At 40.8% G+C, this 21204-nt stretch overlaps 1 protein-coding gene across 1 annotated transcript in view; it reads left to right on the top strand.

The window, feature by feature from the left end:
- Positions 1-21204, top strand: part of npr3 (natriuretic peptide receptor 3) — a gene marked incomplete at both ends in the record, with an annotated part of 63278 nt that overhangs the window by 21053 nt on the left and 21021 nt on the right. Inside the window, one exon of the mRNA XM_084551718.1 lies at positions 18819-18941. Coding sequence (XP_084407844.1) covers positions 18819-18941 — 123 coding nt within the window. The remainder of the gene's footprint in view (positions 1-18818; positions 18942-21204) is intronic.

Below are 21204 nucleotides of genomic sequence, written 5' to 3' on the forward strand. Positions count from 1 at the left end.
AGAGGCTAGAGGGGCGAAAGGAATATACACAACTGGTCAAAAGTTTTAGAACACCACACTTTTTCCAGTTTTTTACTGAAAATTATTCATTTTAGTGTCTCATTGCACTCTGAAATGAAAGCATAGAACAAATAAGCAATTTGAGTTTAAAAATAAATCATGGAATCAATTTATAGACCAAAATGTATTCTAAACTTTTGACTCATCAAAATAGCCACCTTTGGCAGATGTAACTGCTGAACACACTCTTGGCATTCTTTCTACAACAGAAATCAAATATTCTTCAGAAAGTTCTTCCCAAGTCTGTTGCAGAAGTTCCCATAAATGTGTGGCACTTGGAGGTTGCTTGGCTTTCACTCTTCTGTCCAGTTCATCCCAAACCAGCTCGATGGGGTTTAAGTCTGGAGACTGTGCTGGTCACTCCATGTTTTCAAGCTTACCATCTTGTTCTTTTTTCCTGAGGTAGTTCTGGCATAGCTTACTATGCTTACTATGACCACTATTAAGCTGTGCTTGAAGCTGTTGTCCTGTGAGCCGCCTATCACGCAAGCTGTTAACTCTTAGAAACTCTGATTCAGTTGTGGCTTTGGTTGTGGCTCGGAGGTCTGGCTTTTCTGCCAGACCTCTTCCTGTCAGAGTTTCCCCCAGTTTCTGAGTGCCTTTTGATGGTGAAGAAAACTGTACTCACTGACACCTTGACTTTCTTTGCAATTTCCCTGTAGGAAAGACCTACATTTTTAAGTGTTATGATGGTCTGTCTCTCTTCCATTGTTAATTGCCTTTTCTCGCCATTTTTGTAGCAACACACTACTTTCTGCAGTACAATACTGTTCACCTGATGCTCATGAGGGTCTGGTACCACAGTGTGTTCCAACACTGCTTTTATGCAGACAGAGGGGGTTGTAAGTAATGAAGAAAAGTTGGAGCACCGGTAGGACAAATTACCTTTGTACCATTTTAAGCTATTCATTGGACTTGCACGACTTGAATTGCAATAAATAATTATTTATTGCAACTGGAAAAATTAGCATCAATAACAATACAGATTGTCTCAAGACGCTTTACAACATCTGGGTCCGTATTCCTAAAGATTCTTTGCGTAAGAGTTGCTCCTAGTGGCCAAATTCTAAGAAAATTCTTAGAATCATGATGTTTTCTAAGAATTTCCTCTCAAAGTTAGGAGTAGATCCTATAGATAAAAGGTAGTGTTGTAGTACTCGAGACCGGTCTCGAGACCGTATTTTCAAGGTCTGGGTCTTGTCTCGGAATCAACTGCATTTTTACTCGGTCTTGTCTTGGTCTCGGTCGTGCTGGACTCGAGATTTTTCAGCAAGACCAGTCGAGACCAGTGTTGCCAACTTGCCGACTTTCTCGCTAAATCCAGTGACTTTCAAATCCTCTTGGCGACTCTTTTTTGTCAAAAGCGACTCGCGACAAATCCAGCGACTTTTTCTGGTGTTATTGGAGACTTTTCTGGTTCTTGGAGACTGATGTGAAAGCACATATCGGTTTTCAGTTACAATCCTCAACAAGCAGCGGGTGCTGCCGTGAGTCCTCTCCCGTGCCAAAGCACTCACAGGCGGTCAGTCTCACAGACAGTAGCCCCGTGCAGCAGCAGTCAGAGCAGAGAGGGAGACCCACGCCACCGCGTCCAGACTGCAAATGAATGGCGCATGCGCAAAGCTGCCGCTGATCGCACCCTGGTTTACAGAGCGGGATGTAAATGTTTCTTCACTGTCACACTAACATAAATAATAAAATAATAATCCATTTAGATTTTGTCAAGTTTAAACCGTTTATACACAAAATGTTAAAAATATTCTAGTTATGGCAAAAAATGCTCATGTTCTACTGTGACTGTGACTTGTAGGCTCCTTAGGAGCATAAGGTTAGAAACTAAACCAAACTTAAGAAAACTAAAAAAAATAAAATAAAATAAAACTTAAGTTACTGTGCCAGAGTGCTTCTTTTGAGTCATTTTGCCAATCCCAAGCCCGGATAAAGGAGGAACGTTAATAATACAGCGTCCATCACAATTACATCCAAAAGGCAAATTATGCAAATTAGCCGATGACATTTACCAACTTCTAGCGACTTTTAGGACAGCCAATAGCTACTTTCCTTACTGAGGAGTTGGCAACACTGGTCGAGACCATGTGATTTTTGGAATGACGTGAGCAAAAACCGCGGCCAGCACGGGCTTTCCTGGAAGGGCCAACATGTCTGCGGTGTGGACATACTCAGGGTTGGGTCAGATTACTTTGAAATGTAATCGATTACTGATTACAGATTACATGGCAAATTTTGTAATCAGTAACGTAATCTATTGGATTACCCAAAACATGTAACGTAATCTGATTACTTTAGGATTACTTTTTACACAACTTGTACAAGACATACACAATCTTATTTTCCTCTGTCTTTAATTCAAAGTTGTGGCGATGTTGCCAAGTACTGAACGTATTTTTGCCGACTGGAACAGGTCTATTCCCAGATAGCAAGAGGCTGGCGGACCACCGTCAGCCCACTGGGGATAGAACTGGCAGTCCGCTGGAGTTTTGCTCATCGGTTCACTGGCGGTCCGCGAGCGAGTTGTCGTCAAATGCCCCAATATTTTGTCACTATTGGTCTAAAACCTTTTTCATTTATTCAGTTATACTTCATCCATCACTTTAATAACATTTCATGTATTTTCTTAATATTCATGATAAGTTAAATTTCAAGAGATGGTGGTCCAACGGTGGACCACAAGTGGCATGCCACCAGCGGTCTGCTATCTGCCAATCTGATTTTGCTATCTGGGTTGGTTGACGTTGACGGTTCCTCCATCTTGGGTTTTGATTTGAACCTTTTTCTTGTCAAGAAACTACACAGTGCAATTAGAACGCGTTATTTGAATTAAATTGCAATAAAGGTACACACGACCCACAGCATAAATAACAAAGAGCATAGGGTCAGGAACAGATATATATATTTAAAAAAAAAAAAAAATAATCCATCTGAGGATTTTCAAGAGCAGCGCAGGTGGCTAGGTGCGCATATACAGTAGTAAAAGAAAATAACTTCTTCTCCGCCATTATATTTTTCATCTCGCGCACCCCCTAGAGGCAGCTCGTGCACCCCCACCACACTTTGAGAATCCCTGCCTTGGATGATCAGCCGTTATCTGTTGTAGAAGATGTGGGCTTTCGTTGGCATAATAATTTCTTTTGGCGTTTTGTTTTTCGGTTTTCGGCCTTGGTTTCCTCATTTTAGGTTTTCGGTTTTGGCCAAGAATTTTCATTTCGGTACATGCCTTATATAAAGCAATAACATGGTAAATGGCCTTGCTTTTAAATAGCGCTTTTCTACCAATTGGCACTCAAAGCGCTTTACAGTCATGGACGCATCTACCCATTCGTTCACACAAGCACACACACATTCACACACCAGTGCCACGCACTGGGAGCAACTGGGGGTTCAGTGTCTTGCTCAAGGACACTTCGGCATGTGGCACGTTCCGGGGATCGAACCGCTAACCCTCTGGTTCGTGGACAACCCGCTCTACCTACTGAGCCACAGCCGCCCCTATAACATAAAGATGATTAAAATTGTTCAACCAATGTATAGGCCTATGTGTGTGTATAACCATCTGAAAAACTTGGTTATACTGAGGGCTCTCAAGTTATGAACTTAGCTTGGAGGTTTTCTTTTTGTTTGTTTTTTGACGGGGGCGAGGGGGAAGTGTGTTTGAAGATTGGCCAGTTGGCCTTACCAACAATTTGAAATAAATTTATTTTTCAATATGACAAATAGACTAATGCTTCTGTTTATAAAGTTCGGTCTTGGACTTGTTCTCGCCCCTCCTCGGTCTTGGTCTTGACTCGGTCTCGCCCCCTCAAAGTCTTGGTCTTGTCTTGGTCTTGGTATGCTCTGGTCTTGGTCTTGACTCGGTCTAGGGTTAGGTGGTCTTGACTACAACACTAATAAAAGGTATTCCTAAAGAATCTTAGCTCTTAAGAGTGCTCCTAAGGTGAGATCTGTTAAGAGCAGGGAGGAGGACTTTTAGGAGGTTTAGGAGTTTCTTAAGCAGAGGAGAAAATGGCTGAAAGAAGAGGCAGGAGAGATATTCTCCAAACACTGAATGACAATCAAGCTTGTTACAATCGCAATATCACCGGAAATGATAGTCATCACAACACTGAGATCTTTAGCAACAGGAAAAAATGCAAAAATGCAACAATGCTGCAGTGATGACTTGGGCTTAAATCTACGTCTCAAAACACTTTCATTCTCATTGACCAGTTGATCCAGAAACAAACACTGTTCCTCTGGCCAGTTGGGTTTCCTCCATTGCTGTTCGGTTTGTGGAATATTTGAACGGCAACCAACACTGCTTCTTCTAGGCTGGTTAGCAATCACAGAAAATTATGAAAGCTGAGCCATTTTACCCTCGTTAATACCAAATGGATGAAGGGCATGGTAAATGAATGGAAGCAAATAAATAGAACTATCAGCATACTGTGCAAGTGGGAGTTTTCACACATTTTGTAGGATCATTTTTAAAGTATAGCTTACTATTTATTTATTTTTATGTAAAATATTATTTATAATTACACAGTCTTCATAGAGATTAGATTCTATAATTAAGTCTATTGATTTGACGGTCCATTCTAGGCCAATTATCACCAAAAGTGTATTTTTATCTAGCTTTTAGGATTAACCAATCACACCTCCTGAAATGATGACTCATACCTAGCAAAGGGGTCAACCGCACCTCCTCACAAGAGTTTCTGTCCATTCTTTGCTCAGAGTTCTCTGAGAATTTTCTGGAATCACTCCTAAGCTAAGACTCCTAGCTAGGAATTTTAGGCTAAATTAGGAACTCTCCGAGAGGATTCTCATAATCTTTAGGAATACAGGCCCAGGTCTGAAACCCCCAGAGCAAGCCTGAAGGCGACTGTGGCAAGGAAAAACTACGGTGGCAGAGAGAGCTTAACGCACTGCAACTTAAGAAAGCACGTGCAAATAGACTCACAACACCAGCAAACACAAAAACACTCTGCAAGTACAGAAACGCGCTGCAAGTACAATAACGCCCTGCAAGTACAGAAACGCGCTTGTTACGCTCCTCTGCTCCTCCACTGGTTGTGCAAGTGTCTTTGGCTTGTGCTTAATCATCTTAACCAGCCACACCTGACAAGACCAAATAAAGGGCCTTGTTGAAGAAGCCTAGGAGGATCACTTTTCAGCTGCTGAGGCTCGCTATGTCTGACCTGTTGTCTTTTTATCTTTTTTTTTTTTAATTAAATAAACCTTTATTTTTCTTACTCCGTCATGTATCTCCACCTTTGTTGTGCCCAGTGTTCTTTGTCGAGACAGTGATATTTTGGGTGAGCTGACAGGAGGAATTATGTGTGAATGTGGCCACTATGCGAACATCAGCAAATACAGGTGCTTTGTTTTGCGCGTGTGACCTTTAGTTTTGTTGGGAAGTCGGCCCAATTTTGGTGGCTACCGTTGTGATGTTACTAGCTGGGTGAGGGCAGTAGGCGCGTTCGACTTCATGCAGATCTGTGCAGATCTGACTTGACGTGATGCATGCTGGGTCGAACAAGTTAATTATAACCAATCATATTCGAGGTCTATGAGCAGAACAACCCAGCATGCATCACGTCAAGTCAGATCTGCACAGATCTGCATGAAGTCGAACGCGCCTAGTAACTCTGTGTGATGTGGTGCCACATTCGTTGTAGGTGTGGCTTTTGTGTTTGTTGGTAGGTCACTTGGCTTCATTGACTTTGTAATTTGTGTGTGTGACCATTAGGCTGCGGTGAGGACAGTTCACTGTGTTGCGATTACTTGTTGCCAACCTTTGTCCAAGTTAGTAACTTCAAGTAATCATTTGGTTTGTGGCTGTTCTCTACATTGTGTGGGTCACACAAGATCTGTTGTATCTGGTGTCAATGTTGCATTATGTGTAAAGGCATCAATTTTTGCACATCTTGGCAGATGGGGCATGATCGCAGAGGGGCTTTGTTCATGTTCAGGTTTCCTGGAGGATCCCTTTTGAGGGTGGAGGAGTTACGCCCCTCTGCTCCTCCACTGGCTGTGCAAGTGTCTTTGGCTCGTGCTTAATCATCTTGAACAGCCACACCTGAGATGACCGAATATAAGGCCTTGATGAAGAAGCAGGAGAATCACTTTTCAGCTGCTGAAGCCTGTTGTCTTTTTGTTTTTTTTAAATTAAATAAACCTTTATTTTTCTAACTCCGTCATGTGTTTCCACTTTACGATACGCCTCTCAAGCCAGGTCATAACAGCGCTGCAAGTTCAGAAATGCGCTGTTTCCAGACCTTAAAAAGCAATGGACCACTCAAAACCATGGATTGCTCAAAACAAACCCATCGTGCTAACATCCGGCTAATGTGGTGGCCTCGCTACTTGCTCCTGTTATGATGCTACTAGTACCACCTCATGTTACTTGAGGTAAGTTAACCTAAGCTATACCACACTTTACCGCATCCTCTGAGGTGGCAGTGACGCGTGAGAGGTCAGCCAAATCAAGCTGGTCATCATGATGAAGCAGGACATGCACCCACTTATACCTTTGCTCTTCCTCATTCCTATAACCCCACCCTTAAGCCCACTGAGACTTGTAAAAACCTGACTACCTGTTTACTTTTACATTTTATAGTCTGAAATACAATCACCATTATGTGTTTAATGTCTGTGTTTTAAGTGCTGTTACAGTCAGACCTTAAAGGTCACATTTCAATGAATTCTCTTGCAGTCCTTAGGTCTTTTGTGCTGACTGTAAATGTTACATCTTATATTAAAATGTCACTGTCAACTGAAAGTACAAGCAAATCATAATAATTGATCATTAATCATAATAATTTTAATAACAAAAATGATTACTGCTATTCAAGCAATAGTTTAAGAATTTATGGCATAATCTTACATTTAGAAAAACATCAGTATTAAAATGAACACATCCGGGCTGTAATAAGGAATCAGTGATGAAATGATGACTTTCAAATTGTTCTCTGCACTGACGAGAAGTCCTGCTAGTCCAGCTCTTCATCTCATGTTGAACATCACGACAGCCTGACTGGATCACCTTACACAAACAGACATGTAAAATAATGTGTTATAACATAGCAATATTGTTCTAGACTAACGTTATGTCTGGATCCATGCTGTAATATGACACTGAATTTATTGTAACTGAACACAGCTCAACACTTTATATCAAACCAAGCCTGTCATTAGTGTTGTTACCGTAACAACGTCAACAAGACATGATGTCTTGTTGTCACACAGTTGTGCTTTATTTAGTAATAGTATCATCCCTCTAAATTGTAAACCTTCAATTTTATGTTTAAGCTTCGGTGCCAGTTTGATAACCGTGACAAGCTCCCGCTAGCCTCCGTTAGCCTCCCTAACATACCGGAGCTATGCTGGAAGGCTAGCCTAAGGCTAATTAATTACCTGGCTAATTATCTAATTAACTTCTGCTACCAGGCTTGCTTTACATATAAATAATCCTTGAAATTCACTTACCGGATAAAGTGAAGGACACATTTCTGAGATGTTCTGGTAGGAGTTCCAGCAAAGCAGCCTGCTATTAATTGCATTTAAAATGATCAAAATCGACCAAAACCTCAAACACCTCCTCGTGAGGATCAGGGTTTTGAGCAAACATGGTCCATCGCTTTTTAGGGTCCTCTGGAAACATTGAAATTGTGTGTGTTTGCTGCGCGTTTCTGTACTTGCAGAGTGTTTTTGAGTTTTCAGTTAGGTCAGAGATGAGATGCGCTCTGTCTACTGCAGCACCTGACTTTGAAAGGCTGCAGCAAGGTGTGCAGGCTCAGCCATCCCATTAAGATTATTTTATTAAATGTGGTGAGTTGAGAGAGACAATAATAATACACAGAAGACATAACGTGAAGCTGAAACTCGGGACCGTTTCTAGCTTCGTGGGGGCCCAAAGCAAGATGCTGTTTGGGGGCCCCTAGTTTGTTAGACTACTAACCCTTAGATGGATTCAAGGAGTTTTATTGTCATTACACACATGCTGGTACATGAGGTGGAACGAAATTAGTTACCCTGGTCCCAGTGCAAGCCAAAGCAGAAAAAGTAAGAGTATAAAAAATAGGCAAGTAAGTAATATAGAAAGTGACAATTGTGCACTACTGGAGTCTGTGCTAAACGACTACATTCAGCACAAAATGTATCTGTGGTTGGCTGGGAGGTGGGCTTATCATTGCAAATAAACTGCAATGATAAGCAGTGGCTGGTGTTTTTGTGGCAATATTGCGTCATATTCGTTGGACCGCACTGTCGCAAAGTGAGTGACAGTGGGCTGCCGACAGGTGTGATGGGCATGATTGACAGCTACCCATCATTCCCGTTAGCGAGAATATTAAACAAAACAAACACAGTAATGGCATCAAAAAGAAGTTATCTCAGTTTCGCAGAAAACAAAGGAAGAAAAACGGTCAAAAGATAGAGGTAAGGCATTTGTTGGTGACGTGGGCTGGATAGGTGGAGGTGAAACGCTGTTTAGCAAGTTTGTTTATTTGTCCTGCTTGCCTGCTAGCTAGCCCTGGATAAATGTTAGCTAGCCAGCGCTCGATAAATGTTATCTCTATGTGTTAGCTCGCCAGCCCTGGATAAATGTTAGCTAGCTGGCTAGGATTTGTTTGTCATAAACTCAGCTTTAGTGTTTGCTTCATGAAAGTTGGCTAATATAAAATTAATATGTTGCATGTGAATGGACAGTCTGTCCTGTCATGGTCATGACTGACTGACTCCAGACCCCTTTATTCATATTATTATTATCTGTGCATGCACAGGCAGGCACAGCCTGCCTGTGCATGGCACATATATTACTATTGCTCGAGCTTAATTTTCTTCCGCCTTCTTCCGTAGTTTTTCGGTTCGCTACTCCTCCCAGAGTTCTTAAAAAAAATACACAAATTGTATATCCAGACGTGCGCCTTAATCGGGACAAGTGTGCTATGCGCCTGCCTGTGCATGGCACATATATTACATACATAAGTGTGCTATGCGCCTGCCTGTGCATGGCACATATATTACTATTGCTCGAGCTTAATTTTCTTCCGCCTTCTTCCGTAGTTTTTCGGTTCGCTACTCCTCCCAGAGTTCTTAAAAAAAATACACAAATTGTATATCCAGACGTGCGCCTTAATCGGGACAAGTGTGCTATGACTTTTCTAAGCGATCCTTCCAACGGGGCGAGAATAATCGGGCAAAAAGCGGGCGTTTCGGCCCATTGACATGAATGGAAAAGCCCGAAAAAGTCGCCAACATTCCAAAATGTCCTGCTTCCCTTTGTCCAGCGAGTACTCGGCCGTGCTTCGGAGTAGAAAAATGCTTGGAAGTTTGTACGAGGCACGGGAAGTGTAGCTTTTTATTCTGAAAACGGCGTTTCGATACCTTTTACGGTTTGGTCAGGGTCGCAGTTTACGTTTTGGGGAAATTTTGGAAAAAAATTAAAAAATCATCGTTTATAATGGGGCTCTATGGACGCACTCTAGCGCTCACTCTAACTTCAGAGTTTGGTCGAAATTCTGAAAATAAAAAGGTTCAATCTTACGGGGTGGCCACAGTTTTTGAGGTACAGAGATAAAAAGTACATAAAAACGTAGGGATTTTTGTTGGCTTTCAGATGGTGTGGGGTTTATTTGTGTGGGACGTACGGTTTGGACTAGAGGCTCCTCCGAGCGAGGAGTGCGCCGACAAGTTTTCGAATTTTTCTCCATGTGTGTGTATGTGAAAAGCGAGAGGGATTTTTCGACGATTTTTCTCGTCGCATGCTTTTTTTCTAAAACGACTACGGACACAATTTTCGCAGTACGCGCGTGGGAACAACACTAAATTGTAGAAAACCCTCGGCTGACGCTCACAATGTGTTCGTTTTCCCGATAGGACTTTTAGTTTTTGAGAAATAAGCATTTGTTCGGAGGGCAAATCCTAGGGTGCAGGAGGAGTATATGTGCGGCGTGTAGTCGTGGCAACGGCCCTGACGAGCAGACTCAGCACAGGTGCACACAGAAGGCTGAGGTAGACAGAGGGAGACGATCTGCCAAAACATTAGTACTACCCCTTCCACTACTGTATGGAGCCAGAACCTGACATTATGACCCCCCCACTCCAACCCCCCCGCCTCCCCTCCCACTATAGCATTACAGACACAGACTGACGAAACATTAGGGACTCTCAGACCATTACAATGGGGAGGCAGAACACTCCATGACCCCCCCCTCCCTCTCTCTCTCCCTCCCTCTCTCCCTCCTTCCCTCTCTCTCTCCCTCGTTCCCTCTCCCCCCCCCCCCCCCCCCTCCTCTGTTGGTGCTTTCATACAGCTGCTAGGCCTGGTAGCCATTACATTACATTCACTACAGTAGGGAGGCAAAACACCCCTTGACCCCCCCCCCCCCCCTTCTTTCTCTCTCTCTCCCCCTCCCTCCCTCCCTCCACTGTTGGTGCTATCACTTTATTAGGTAAGTGAATTTCTAGAATTATTTATATGTTAAGTGTTTGTGCCCAACATAGCTGAACTGTTAATAGAAGTTAACTACTAGCCACCCAATGTTTTAGCCTTAGGCTAGCCTTCCAGCATAGCTCATGTATGTTAGCGAGCTAGCGGAGCTAGCCGCTAGCTAACCGCGGCGGACTCAACCGCGGAGTTAGCCTCGAGCTAACCGCGAGCTAGCCTCGAGCTAACCGCGAGCTAGCCTCGAGTTAACCGCGAGCTAACCGGGATTTAACCGCGGACCCGCGGGACTTAACCGCGAGTTAGCCGCGGGAGTTAGCCGTGAGCTAACGCGGAGGCTAGTGGGGCTAGCCTCCGGCTAATTCGCCGCGTTGCTCGCGGGAGCTTATCACAGTCATCAAACCGGCACTGAAGTTAACACATGATGTTGAAGTTTTACAATTTAAAGGGAAGATATTTTTAAATAAAACTGTGTCAAACTGAAAAATATATTATTCCACCACATGAAGTACGAAACGTTTATGGCTTGTAACAACATTAATGACATTTTATATATAATTGAAGTAATTTAATATAATATGATGTTTTTAATTAAATAAATAATGAGCTGTTGAACACTCATAAGAGTTATATTAAGTATGTTACCTAACATTTTGTGGGTATTGTGAAGCTATCTAGTAGCTGTACTGTGTTGTTGGAAGTCTGGGGATCCTAGTGAGGACAGCCCTCTTAAAGGTGGGGGTGTGACGATCCCTCCCACTCTCTTCCTTATTTGATGCTGGCTTTTAGGTGGAGCTGGGAGGGGTCTGCTGCCTGTACCTGCCCTTCAGTTTGTAGAAGGGCATAAAGGACGACCCTTCTCAGTGTCTCTCTCTCTCAGCCAGGCCTACTGCATCCTCATCATCCTGTTTGGTTTGTTGTACCCTGCATGACATGAAACTCACACCCATCCAGTCACTTTGAGCCTAGCAGCCAGGCCTTTACACCACGCACACTTGAAACTGGACGTCAGCATCATCGGCACAGTCAAAATTTCCGCAGGAATTTTCTAGTTATTTTTATTGTTGTAGTCTGCTCTGTCAGTGTTCAGTGGAAGTTGCCTCTCAGATATTTGACATTTAACATTATTTTAGCATTACTTTGGATTAATTTTTACGTTTAGTGTGTATTTAATAGTCCTCTAATTAGAAGTGTGCTACTCTTTTATAATTTAAATAAATATTTTAAAGGTTTGTCTTTTAAGTGATTTATAAATATGAGGCATTGTGTTTATTTTAGACAATTGTGGCAGTGGATCATTCATCTTAGTTTTATTTCTTTAACTAGTCCTATGTGTAAATGAATGCAGAAAACTCTTAAAAGTGACAACTTTGTTATTGGTTACCCTGTACATCACAATGTTTAATATAAAAACATTTCATTTTTCTGTATTACAGCAACATCACTGCAATTATAATAGGAATATGCGCTAATGATCTGTTTTGCTTGATAACCTCGGGAGCCTTGTTTTTGCAGGAGCTATCCACGACCATCATATAAACACATAAACTGTATATAGTAGTTTAGCAGGTATATTAGGTGTTATGCTGATAAGTGACTGTGATGTTAAATAAGCATTATTTTTAGTGTTGTTTTGTTTGCATTGTTGCACTTTAAAATAAATGTTGGTTTGTTGTATTGTCTTATTTACTCTAACTAAACATTTTTATAAACACTCAAAATCTGTTTTATTTATTGACATGTAGAGGATTGTTGTTTTCCTTGTATTATAGTTTTTTATCAGTTTAACTTGCCTGAGTGGCTCAACTTAAGATGCTCAGGCCTCTTATTGTCTCTAATACATTGTTTCATCCATTCATTCTTTGTTAATTTTTAGCCTTGCAAAGCTCGCCTAACTTTACAAGTGATAAGGAAAAATGTCACTTTGTGCACTAATCTGGCTACTCTGTATTTGCAACACAGTATAACAAACATGATCCAAAACTAAGTCTAGGAAAAAATAATGTCTCTGTCTCGGGACCTTCTCATGTGATTAAAATAGGGAGTTGATCCGTTTACATTCTGAGAGAAGCCAATTGAATCTAATAACGATGATCGCGAAGGTAGCGCGGGTAGATTGCGTGCCATTGGAAAAAAATGTTTTAGATGTTAGTCTGAAACATTTATCTGTTGTACCTCCAAAACAAACAGCAAGGCAAACGTTCATCTTTATTTATTTGCAACATGTCCTCAGTTCAGCGGCACACATCCACAGCCACGCACAACTTCAGCAACAACTCAAGACTACAGTCTTTCTTAAAGAGACAGCGTTATTTTTCTAAAGGTGCTGTGCACCCATTTTTCTTGATAAAAATAAAAACAAAGATGGATAGAACTTTTAACACTGTAGCAACAATTAATATGATTTAGGATATATACACCGCCTGGCCAAAAAAAAATCACCACCTGGATTTAACTAAGCAAATAGGTACAAGCCTCCTATTGGATAATTACTGCATGGGTGATTGTCTTTTAGCTGCCAAGATGTTATTTAACCCCAGCTGATGCAATGAGTAGCTTCTCATTTCTTAAACAACCGTATCTAAAGACACATCCCGTGGTCGTGGAAAAGATGTTAGTCTTTTTGAGAAGGGTCAAATCATTGGCATGCATCAAGCAGAGAAAACATCTAAGGAGACTGTAGAAACTACTAAAATAGGGTTAAGAACTGTCCAACATGTTATTAAAAACTGGAAGGATAGTAGGAAACCATCGTCTTCCAGGAAGAAATGTGGTCGGAAAAAAATCCTGATTGATTGTGATCGGTGATCACTTAAACATTTGGTGAAATCAAATGGAAGAAAAACAGTAGAACTCAGGGTTACGTTTAATAGTGAAAGTAAGCATTTCTACACGTACAATGTGAAGGAAACTCAAGGGATTGGGACCGAGCATCTGTGTAGAAAACCACTAATCAGTGAGGCTAACTGGAAAAAAAGGCTTCAGTTTGCTAGGGAGCATAAAGATTGGACTCTGGAGCAATGGAAGAAGGTTGTGTGGTCTGATGAGTCCAGATTTACCCTGGGTTTCCAGAGTGATGGGTAAGAAGAGAGGCAGATGAAGTGATGCACCCATCATGCCTAGTGCCTACTGTACAAGTCTGTGGGGACAGTGCTCTGGTCTGGGGTTGTTGCAGTTGGTCAGGTCTAGGTTCAACAATATTATGTGTCCAAAGAATGAGGTCAGCTGACTACCTGAATATACTGAATGACCAGGTTATTCCATCAATGGATTTTTTCTTCCCTGATGGCACGGGCATATTCCAAGATGACAATCCCAGGATTCATGGGGCTGAAATTGTGAAAGAGTAGTTCAGGGAGCATGAGACATCATTTTCACACATGGATTGGCCACCACAGAGTCCAGACCTTAACCCCATTGAGAATCATTGGGATGTGCTGGAGAAGGCTTTGTGCAGTGGTCAGACTCTCCCATCATCAATACAAGATCTTGGTGAAAATTCAATGCAACACTGGATGGAAATAACTCTGGTGACATTGCAGAAGCTTATCGAAACAATGTCACAGCGAATGAGTGCTGTAATCAAAGCTAAAAGCGAAATATTAGAGTGTGTGACCTTTTTGTTGGTGGCGACTTTTTTTTTGGCCCGGCTGTGTGTGTGCGTGTGTGTGTGTGTGTTTGTGTGCGCGCGCGTGTGGGTGTGTGTGTGTGTGTGTGTGTGTGTACACATGGGTAGATGACTTTGACTTGGTCATTGTAAAAGTAGCTCACAAGCCAAAAAAGTGTGGGCACCCCTGATGTAAATGAAGAGCTAGCTGTCACTGACAACATCAACATGGTTGTTAAGTGCCTCTATACCAGACCTTGGCATGACACTGCCCGCGGGCCGTATACGGCCCTTTGGCTGACTCTGACCGGCCCGCGTAAAGCTTGTCATTTGTTCTCCACAGATCATCCGGACAGAACTTCTTCTTTTTTTTTTTTTTTTTTACGTGGTGTCGTAAGTTAGCATGCTAATGCTAATACCGTGTTAAACATGCTGCAGTTATTTGGCTGACGGTCACTTTCAGTGTGTCTGTATGTTAGCATATATGTTAACAGACTGGTGTTTAGCTGCAGTGGTGTTATCATTTATAGTAAGTTTTCTGTTAGCCGTGTGTGCTACCGCTGAACAGTAGGCTAACCGATTTAGCCCGTTGTCTGCCAACTGGTCTGCTAACTGGTTACAAAGACGTAGTAACGCTGCTAACTGCTACATAGTTAATACATCTTTGTGTCAGAATCTTCGTTTACATATTTTAGTATTATTGGTCAACCATATGAACTTCCGTACTGTACCGATACGCTGAGCGGTTGCCAATGCAACCATGAGACTCTGACGAGTTTGTCAATAAAGTTGGGGGGAGGAGCTAATTGACCTTTGGCTAAGCCCCGCCCTAGAATGTAGATTGACCAATCACAGCCAAGAGAGCTCCCACAGGGGTCCGACACTTTTTCCACAGCGCTCCATTGACTTTAACGCAGGCGTCTCATATTTTCGGTCTCGGCAGGCTATACTGTCGGTATATATCCAGCATCCAGGGTATGGATAAGCCCAATGATGTGTGCGCAAAACCCTGTGGAGCTAACCAAAACATCACCGTTACAGCTTAAGTTGCATAGTTGTTGATACGCTAGCATACGCTGAAGAAATACAACGTTATACGTGCGTAACGTTAGTCCGTTTGCTTCGTAATAACGATTATAGAAGTGAGTAGAGACGTACCCAGCTTTGCATGAACAGTGTTGCTCCTTGATATTGATACCAGAGCCTTATAGATAACCAGAAAACCACAGCCCAGAAGAGAATGTCGGACATAGCAACAGTAACCAAAGGGGGCGGGGCTTAGCCAAAGGTCAATTGACATACCTGCTTGACTCACGCAAAATACGGGTCAGTTCTGATAGATAGAAAATATTATCTTGCAGGCCGGATACAGTTATGGTCCTTGAGTTTGACATGTGTGGTTTAGGATGTTGAGTAGAATGAATGATGATTTATTTAATATACAGTAGTATTAGCCAATATAAATATTATATATGGTCATTTAAAAAAACAAATCATACTAATAGATTAACAGTTAAATAATTAGATAAATTTTGTTTATATTTTAAAAGTTCATTGGTACAGATTTCATTTAAGATTTAATTAACTGCACTTTATAAGAGAATGTGTCCATTGTAAAGCATTTAAAGCTTTAATTATGACTAATTGCTTTCTTGATCATCCCTTTACTAAAAACACCAGCACAAAATAAAACATACCAATGCTGCGGGCGCAGAATTGAGTTCAGCCTATTGGCACCGCGCTCCAAGATATTTACGGTTTCTCATGTGGCCCCTTGGGAAAAACAATTGCCCACCCCTGCTCTATATTATACTCTGGACATGTCCAGTACTTAAGGACCAGAGCTGGGCGCCAAGGTTATAATAGTTTTGGATTTTTCATTTTAGTTTAGTTTTATTTTGTTTTGACTTTTTTCCCTCCAATTCAGTTAGTTTTAATTAGTTTTTAGTGTGGGTTTGCTAGTTTTTATTAGTTTTTATATTTTCAAAAATGCTTAGTTTTAGTTTAGTTTTTATTAGTTTTAGTATTAGTTTTAGTTTTTTCATACTTTGGGTTATTTGTCAGGTGCAGGATTCAAAAAGGTCAGAGTGAGTATTGTATAATAAAATTCAACAAAAGATACGTTTAAAAAATGAGGGTCAGTTAATAATGACTGACTTTTTATTTTTGGGTGAACTATTCCTTTAATCCTTCTCTTTTGGCGGGCGGCGGCGGCGGACTCACAGAGGCTAGCTTGTTTTGGTACTGGACATTAGCCGCCTTGTGCGAGCTTCTTAAATGGACTTTGAGATTCTTGGGGTTTTTCCCTTTGAGAAGCATGCCACATATTTTGTCACAGTCTGTTTCCACTACAAGACACTTGCTTTTATCTTTCTCGTCATCATATTCAAAAAAGTCCCATACAGGACTTTGCCACTTTCTCCCAGGTGCTGCCAGGTGACGTCACGGACCGTGAGGTGCCGTAAGGTGCTGCTGCTGCCGCCAGCTGGTGTAAAACTGCCAGAGCAGAATAAATCGATCAAATGAATCCAACCAATTGAGGCTCATAATTAAATAGACAGAGACGAAAACGAAGCTAATTATATCTATAATTTCAGTTAGTTTTAGTTCGCTTTCTAAACACACAATACAGTTTCAGTTAATTATCGTTTTTTTCTTTTAATTTTCGTTTTTATTTATTTCAGTTAACGAAATTGTTTTTAAATTTTAGTTTTCGTTATTTCGTTCGTTTTTGTTAACGATAATAACCTTGCTGGGCGCGCTACTTTTAAAAAGTAATTAGTTATAGTTACTTCTCCCAAAAAGTAACTGAGTTAGTAACTGAATTACTCCACTATAAAAGTACCTACTTACCAGGGAAAGTAACTATTGCGTTTTTTTTTTTAAGTTTAAATATGTCTAAGAATTGGATTTCTTGCTTGTGGCTGGCTGTTGCCTGAGAGGCAAGTCGGGGCGACATGTTACTTTTTTGTTGACACCGCCTTATTGACAGGAAAACTGAGGAGGTTCATGACAGTAACAACTACAATAACAAGTGTTAACAAACAACTGTTTAATCCTGAATTTCTTTGTCATTGTGAGTAGTTTTAGTGCTGAATGAGCAACACCCCTTTGTAATCCACGTTATAAACATTAGCCTATGGAATAACATCCATCAGATTAGGTTTGAAGTCCTGCACAAAAAGTTCCAAATCTCTGCAAAACTGTCTATCTTGGGATCGACCACTGAACTTCAGGACAATGATTGGATTATTTTGGCTCTCACAACAGCTAAACAGATACTACTAAGACACTGGAGGAAAACATAATATTTAAATAATATTTGTTGTGGACTGATCATTTTGTACATCCAAATCCAGAAGGAAGTGCAATGAAGGGAGAGATTTAGTTTTATAATTGTATTGTAGTTTCTGAACACTCAGCCTGAAAAATAATTTGTTTTTGTTTGTTCTCAAGTGATCATTTTGTGTTGTTTCTGAACAAAAACTTTTATTGTGATAATAAAGTATTTTCTATTTACTTATAAACTTTGCCCAAATTATGTACTGGATCTTAACTGATTAATAATCCAAAAGGCAAATCACAAGAACACTTAAATGTCATGAAAATTCATTCAGATTTAGATTGATTCAGACTGATGATGCATCCACAGTAATTATTAAAAAGTATTGTTATCGGTATCGGTATCGGCAATACCAGCCCTGTATTTACTTGGTATCGGTTCGATACCAAATCTAGCGGTATCACACACCTCTACTGCTTACGAGAGGGTGACTACTCCCTACTGGACAAACTAGATCAGTATATGTTTACTTGGAGCCCTTTTACTGACTGCCTGTAAGTTAATGGTTGTCTTGATAATACAGTGCTGTCATTGATTTATAGCACTTATCTATTGAGAAGCATCAGTGTGGTGGTCTATGTGTTGTTTTTCTTTTTTGTTTCATTTGTTGTGTTTGTGTTTTTATACTCAACTCATTTACAAAAAAACTTAGGGATTAAATTTCTGGGCTTGATGGCTCCCTGATCGAGTGAATTGATCTCTCCCTGTCAATATTATCTGTGTGTTAAAGTTCAATAAAATGTTCATTACAAAAAAAACATGGACGTTAAAGTCACCTACTGTAATGACTTTATCTGTTCTAAGCACTGAATCACACAAAAACTCAGAGAACTCTGCTTAAAACTCAGAGTAAGGAGCAGGTGGGCGATACACCACAACAAAAAGCATTGGTTTTCGTGTTTTCCAGTCTGCATGAGTAAGACTAAGAGTAAGACTTTCAAATTAATTAAATGTCTGCTTAGGTCTAGGATTAATAGATAAATCAGAGTGGAAATATGTGAGGAGGGGGCTCTGAACCTAAAGTCGCGCTCACACAGCAGCTTCTAACATTTTAACAGCCCGGTATAGAAACAAATTACATATACAACAGATTTTGTGTAATTATAACAAAATGTCATGTTTGTCTGTTACACAAGCACTAAGGCGACGGTGGAAAGGAAAAACTCCCTTTTAACAGGAAGAAACCATGAGCAGAACTAACTAAAGCATACATGCTACACTTACTGTAATGGTGAATTATCTTGTGATGAATGTTATAAAACGTCTTCCTCAATTCAACCAAGTTGTTAATATGATTTGTAATTTCACATATGCAAACTGCTCACATTGTCAAGTGACTGTTTGTCTCTGGGGTTTTTCTGCAGTTGTTATCCTGTGTATGGGAGCAGACAAAATACGACAGATCATGCTGGCTGCACATAGTCGGAAGCTGACCAACGGCAGTCATATGTTCTTTAATGTTGAACTCTTCAATGCTTCCTCTTATGGTAAGTTAACATCACTTTTAAACAAGTACTTTACAAACCACAGTAACATTACTATATTATTGGATTACTTATCTTCTGTCTTACTGTCTTTATCTGCAGTGAAAATATTGACACATTTTTGTTTTCGGGTCTTCACTCTAAGAATGACAAATAACCCGTAGATGTAAAGTCTATAAGCTGAGATCCTGTTTCTGTATATTTACGCCATCATAGCTGTTTTGTTTGGTGCTGATATCTGCAATATCTTACATGAATTTTAATTGATTTTTAAAATTAATGGTTTTCGAAGTCAGTGATATTTAAACCATACGGTGACATACAGTAGATGCAGCCACAGATGCCATTCACATTTTACCATTCACAAAAATACTTATATCTTTTCATGTTGTGCAAGAGCATTTGCCAAAATATTAAGTTCAGGCACTCAGAATTTCCCAAGTGGAGCATGTAAGAGTGTTGCAGGTTTCACATGACCCATAGAGCTGGCAGTGGCTGGTTGTTACAGGCTCAAGGTGTAGGCAGGTAGGAAACAAGCTCAATTGGCTGGCAGTTAGGTGGTGGAGTGGTGCAAAGCTGGGCTGTTAATCTGGCAGTTGAGCTGGTGAGTAATGGTCCTGGAACATGGTACTGGTTACAAAACATCAAGCACGAATACAAGAACAAAAAGATCTAATTCTTAGTATGTGAGTTATTGAACAGGTAGACGATGAAATGGCAACGAGTGGCTGAGAGACCAGGGTATATACGCTGCAGGACATAATAGGTCAGTAGGGTTCAGGTGTGCAGGCTGACTGCCGTGCCAAAAGATTCACACACAGGGCAAAAATGTAGTTACAAACCACCTTCCTTTCACAGTGACCAGAGCTTTTTTTTTTTTTTTTCACACTGCAGATCTGATTCACACCCATGGAAAATACCATCTGTGTCTTGCCTCTGCCTCTTTTCTTGCTCTATTTAGGATTGACCTAACTGTAACATACACTGAATATACAGCAAAGGATACATGATCAAGAAGTAATCACAGGCAGCGTTACAGAGACTTTATAAAATCTCCCAACTCACTGATTAACAAATACGCACAATTTTTACATGAAGTCCAGCAGAATCTCCTCACGTCTCTCCACGCTAGAGATATGCATGCAGCTCCATGCGCAGAAGTGTAGTTAAATTACAGTAAATATACTACTGCTATTGACAAGGGTTATGTACTATGGCACATCAATCCCACTGGGGTGATTCTGTCCGAAACAGGCCAGTGTTCAAGTCCATATGTTTAATTTGTCAATATGACAGCACACCAAGCTTGGGGCTATTCAGTGTAACTTTATTTCCATGTATTATATCTATTGACTTACAGTTGCAGTCAAAATTATTCAACCCCCACTGCAAATAGGTTTATAGGAAAAATTATATGTTAGTGGTTTCTCCAAATTCAACACAAAATGCAACTTTTAATTACTACTTCAGTCTCTTATTCTAATTATTCAATCCTCTGAACAGAATTCCTCAAAAGAGCACACTTTTGCAAATCAGGTGTGGTCTCAAGCACACCATGATTCAACCAGTCAAGGGTTGATTGCATTTTAGAAACATGGCTAAGTCAAGAGAATAGTCCAAAAAGGTCAGAGAAGAGATAATTGCCTTGCACAAACAAGGAAAATGTTACAAAAAGCTAGCAAAGACATTGAGCTTTCCTAGAGATACAGTTGAAAGCATAGTTTGCAAGTTTAAAATGAAAGGAACAGTGGCTACACTACCTGAACGTGGCATAAAAAGGAAGCAATCAACGACTGCCACCAGATTCCTGAGGAAGCAGGTGGTCAAGAACTCTCGACTGACTGCAAAATACCAACAGCAAGACTTGGTGGCACATACTAAATGCTGAAGGGCTTCATGCCCGAACTCCAAGATGTACATCACCACTGACCCAAAAGCACAAGAAAAGTCGGCTCCAATTTGCTCCAAACTATATAAATAAACCAAAGAGGTTTTGGGATTCTGTTTTGTGGAATCTCCACATAAACCTTCTGGGCCTGTGGATCAGCAGTATGTCTGGTGGAGGATGAATGAAGTATACGCTGAGAAGAAGTATGGCGGTGGCACAGTGATGCTCTGGGGCTGCTTTGCTTCCTCTGGCACTGGAAACCTGCAATGTGTGGAGGGCTCGATCGATTCAATTGAGTATTAGGAAATCCTGAGAAAAAATGTCATGCCTTCTGTAAGGAAGCTGAAGCTTGGGTGTCATTGGGTCTTCCAGCAGGAC

The sequence above is a fragment of the Chelon labrosus genome (assembly GCF_963514085.1).
Source record: "Chelon labrosus genome assembly, chromosome: 9".
In the NCBI taxonomy this organism is placed as follows: Eukaryota; Metazoa; Chordata; class Actinopteri; order Mugiliformes; family Mugilidae; genus Chelon; species Chelon labrosus.